General features: G+C 42.9%; 1 protein-coding gene across 1 annotated transcript in view; it reads left to right on the top strand.

Moving 5' to 3' along the window:
* LOC133458729 (carboxyl-terminal PDZ ligand of neuronal nitric oxide synthase protein-like) overlaps positions 1 to 5000 on the top strand; it is a 214227-nt gene that overhangs the window by 39 nt on the left and 209188 nt on the right. The window contains exons 1-2 of the mRNA XM_061738931.1: positions 1 to 943; positions 4980 to 5000. The exon at positions 1 to 943 is cut by the window's left edge and continues 39 nt beyond it; the exon at positions 4980 to 5000 is cut by the window's right edge and continues 51 nt beyond it. Coding sequence (XP_061594915.1) covers positions 839 to 943; positions 4980 to 5000 — 126 coding nt within the window. The 5' untranslated portion in view covers positions 1 to 838. The remainder of the gene's footprint in view (positions 944 to 4979) is intronic.

Genomic DNA, 5000 nt, shown 5'->3' with positions numbered 1-5000 from the left:
TCCGGATCCGGACCTGGACCTGGACCTGGGACTGATTCCGGACCTGGATCTCTGTTTCCTGGATCCGGACCTGGGACTGATTCCTGCCGTGGACCCGGACCTGGATCTCTGTTTCCCGGACCCGGACCCGGACCTGGTCCCTGGACGCCGCGCGGGGATCCCAGGATTACAGCTGGGGTGAGTCGGGACCCCTCGGTACCTGGACCCGGACCTGGACCTGGGACTGTTTCCTGGACCCGGACCTAGGAGTGTTTCCCCCCGTGGACCCGGACCTGGATCTGTGTTTCCTGGACCCGGACCCGGACCTGGACCTGGGACTATTTCCCGGACCTGGATCTGTGTTTCCTGGACCCGGACCTGGACCTGGATCTGTGTTTCCTGGACCTCTAGTGGATTTACACACATTCAGACCGGATAGACCTGGACCTGGTCCCGGACGCTGGTGGTGCGTGTCGGCCGCGCGGGGATCGTTCCAGCTGGGGGAGTCGGGACCCCTCGGTACCTGGACCTGGACCTGGACCTGGACCTGGGACTGATTATTGGATCTGGACCTGGGACTGTTTCCCTCCGTGGACCTGGATCTGGGACTATTTCCTGGACCCGGACCTGGATCTCTGTTTCCTGGACCCTCTAGTGGATTACACACATTTAGACCGGATCGGTCCGAGACCCGGTTCTCCCCCGGATCTGGTCCTGGTCTGGTCCTGACCTGGTCCAGACCTGGTCCTGACCTGGTTCTGGTCCTGACCTGGTCCTGACCTGGTCCTGACCTGGTCCTGACCTGGTCCTGGTCCTGACCTGGTCCTGGTCCGGACCGGACCCCCCAGCAGGACCAACCATGCCCGCCAGGACCAAGTACAACCTGGTGGATGACGCGCTGGACCTGCGGATCCCGCTGCACAACGAGGACGCGTTCCAGCACGGGATCAACTTCGAGGCCAAGGTGGGTCTGGTCTGGGTCTGGTTCTGGTTCTGGTCTGGGTCTGGGTCTGGGTCTGGTTCTGGTTCCAGAGCTGGTTCTGGTCCTGGACCATTAGGGGGGACTTCCTGTCAGAATGTACAGGACTGTCTCAGAAAATTAGAATATTGTGATAAAGTTCTTTATTTTCTGTAATGCAATTAAAAAAACAAAAATGTCATACATTCTGGATTCATTACAAATCAACTGAAATATTACAAGCCTTTTATTATTTTAATAGATTATTTAGAATAGATTATGGTTTACAGTTTAAGATTAAGATTCCCAGAATATTCTAATTTTTTGAGATTGGATATTTGAGTTTTCTTAAAGCAGAACTATGTAACTTTTCCAGCTTAATCTAATATTAATTACTTAATTTAATATTTATACACTACTGGTAAAGCACTAATAATAATAATAAAAATAATAATAATAATAATAATAATAATAATAATAATAATAATAATAATAATAATAATAATAATAATAATAATGAAGCACTACCGCTTCTGTCCAGAGGAGCCGCCAAACTCAACAAAAGCTGAAAGTTACGTTGTGCTGCTTTAAACTGTAAGCCATGATCAGAAATATTAAAATAATGAAAGGCTTGCAATATTTCAGTTGATTTGTAATGAATCCAGAATGGATGATATTTTTGCATTACAGAAAATAAAGAACTTTATCACAATATTCTAATTTTCTGAGACAGTCCTGTATTTTCAATTCAATTAAATTTTATTTATATAGTGTCTAATACAACAGTTGTCTCCAGAACCAGAACATGAACATAAACCCCTGAGCAATGATTTGATTTAAAGTTTAAAGTTCTTTAATAGCTTTGAACTTGCATGACTGTATAGACAGACAACCACAGTAGCAACTGAAATATCCTCCTATGCTACGTATGTAACATCAGCCCAGATGTAGAATATACATACAGGTGAAGAATATGGTGTAAAAGTTAATTTATTTCAATAATTCAACTAGAATACGGTGTAAAGGGTTAATTTATTTCAATAATTCAACTAGAATATGGTGTAAAAGTTAATTTATTTCAATAATTCAACTAGAATATGGTGTAAAAGTTGAATTATTTCAATAATTCAACTAAAATATGGTGTAAAAGTTAATTTATTTCAATAATTCAACTAGAATATGGTGTAAAAGTTAATTTATTTCAATGATTCAACTAGAATATGGTGTAAAAGTTAATTTATTTCAATAATTCAACTAGAATATGGTGTAAAAGTTAAATTATATTCAACTTAAAAGGTGAAACTAATACATTAACTAGTCTTATTACATGCAAAGCAAGATATTTTAACCCTTTATTTGTTATCATTTTGATGATTGAATTATTTATTGATTTCATAAAACATTCACATTTTTTGAGATTTTTTATTTGGGGTTTTCATAAACTGTGAGTCATAATCACCAAAATTATAACAAATAAAGTTATCTTATCTGCTCTAACTTCAGGGTTACGGCCAAAAATAAGAAAATAGAGAAACATATTTTCTCATCAACTAAACGTATTTTACATTTTTATACATTACATTACATTTTATTGTTATTGTTATTTTATCGTCTGAAAAATTCAAATATGTTATTTTGTTATTTGAATTTTTTTCAATTTGTTTTGTTGATGAGAAAATATGTTTCTGTATTGTTCTTATTTTTGTGAGGGGGATATATATTGTTTTTCGGCACTACCTTGTTCTCTATAGCTGATATAACATGAATTACTCCTGTGGGATCAATAAAGGTCTTATTTTTACCATCTGATAAAATTAAATATATTATATTTGGTCCTAACTGTTTCCCAAGTATATTAGTGCGTGTGTGAATGAATAAATGAGACGTAAAACGTACATTTCTTTGTAGAAAGATGCTTTATGAAAATAAGTCCATTTACTTGTATTAGTTTACAGTCTTGAACATCCAATATGGCGGCGGCGTCAGTAGGAGATGCAACGTGCTGATTGGCTCTCCAGAAACGCTTGAAACCCGTGCAAAAGATGCTGATTGGCTCTTATTATTGGCACGTCAAAACAGTTACATAATTCGCCATAAAAAAGTTGTAGTTGTAAAAAAGTTGTAAAAAAGTTGTAAAAAAAGTTTGTAGCTTTGTAAAAAAAAGTTTGTAGTTTTGTATATCCAATGTTGCTCACAGACAAATTAATTCCACAGCTACAAAAATGTTCTAAACATGCACAAAATATTTCTACAGTACAAAGTTTATTTACAGATACAAAATATTTATGGCTTTAATTTGAGACCATATGTATATATACATATACTGTATATATACACACACACACACACACACACACACACACACACACACACCCCACACACACACACACACACACACACACACACACACACACACACACACACACACACACACACACAAATGTCCACAGGTTCAGGCCCATGTGTTTTATCCCTTTGTTTTATATTTATTAATCATTTTGTATTTATCGGTGCTTTAGGTGAAAATCAGCAACGTTAATCTGGTTATCGTGGCTGTTTGGTCCGATCCAGGGAACCTGTGTTGCTAACTGCTAACCGCTAAACGCTAACTGCTAACCGCTAACCGCTAACCGCTGGTCTAACGTGTCTCTCTCCCCCAGTACATAACCGCTAACCGCTAGTCTAACGTGTCTCTCTCCCCCAGTACATAACCGCTAACCGCTAACCGCTGGTCTAACGTGTCTCTCTCTCCCAGTACATAACCGCTAACCGCTAACCGCTGGTCTAACGTGTCTCTCTCCCCCAGTACATAACCGCTAACCGCTAGTCTAACGTGTCTCTCTCCCCCAGTACATAACCGCTAACCGCTAGTCTAACGTGTCTCTCTCTCCCAGTACATAACCGCTAACCGCTAACCCCTGGTCTAACGTGTCTCTCTCCCCCAGTACATAAGCGCTAACCGCTAACCGCTGGTCTAACGTGTCTCTCTCCCCCAGTACATAACCGCTAACCGCTAAACGCTAACCGCTGGTCTAACGTGTCTCTCTCCCCCAGTACTTAACCGCTAACTGCTAAACGCTAACCGCTGATCTAACGTGTCTCTCTCCCCCAGTACATAACCGCTAACCGCTAACGTGTCTCTCTCCCCCAGTACATAACCGCTAACTGCTAAACGCTAACCGCTGGTCTAACGTGTCTCTCTCCCCCAGTACATACCTGCTAACCGCTAACGTGTCTCTCTCCCCCAGTACATAACCGCTAACCGCTAACCGCTGGTCTAACGTGTCTCTCTCCCCCAGTACATAACCGCTAACCGCTAACCGCTGGTCTAACGTGTCTCTCTCCCCCAGTACTTAACCGTTAACTGCTAAACGCTAACCGCTGGTCTAACGTGTCTCTCTCCCCCAGTACATACCTGCTAACCGCTAACGTGTCTCTCTCTCCCAGTACATGACCGCTAACCGCTAACGTGTCTCTCTCCCCCAGTACATAACCGCTAACCGCTAACCGCTGGTCTAACGTGTCTCTCTCCCCCAGTACATACCTGCTAACCGCTAACGTGTCTCTCTCTCCCAGTACATAACCGCTAACCGCTAACGTGTCTCTCTCCCCCAGTACATAACCGCTAACCGCTAACGTGTCTCTCTCTCCCAGTACATAACCGCTAACCGCTAACGTGTCTCTCTCCCCCAGTACATAACCGCTAACCGCTAACGTGTCTCTCTCCCCCAGTACATAACCGCTAACCGCTAACCGCTGGTCTAACGTGTCTCTCTCCCCCAGTACATAACCGCTAACCGCTAACCCCTGGTCTAACGTGTCTCTCTCCCCCAGTACATAACCGCTAACCGCTAACCGCTGGTCTAACGTGTCTCTCTCCCCCAGTACATAACCGCTAACCGCTAACCCCTGGTCTAACGTGTCTCTTTCCCCCAGTACATAACCGTTAACCGCTAACTCCTTACTGCTAACCGCTAACGTGTCTCTCTCCCCCAGTACATAACCGCTAACCGCTAACTGCTAACGTGTCTCTCTCCCCCAGTACATCGGGAGTCTGGACGTG

This window comes from Cololabis saira, chromosome 13, assembly GCF_033807715.1.
Source record: "Cololabis saira isolate AMF1-May2022 chromosome 13, fColSai1.1, whole genome shotgun sequence".
NCBI classification, from domain to species: domain Eukaryota; kingdom Metazoa; phylum Chordata; class Actinopteri; order Beloniformes; family Belonidae; genus Cololabis; species Cololabis saira.
The sequence above is the reverse complement of the archived record's forward strand: the minus strand, read 5'-3'. Positions and strand labels throughout refer to the sequence as shown.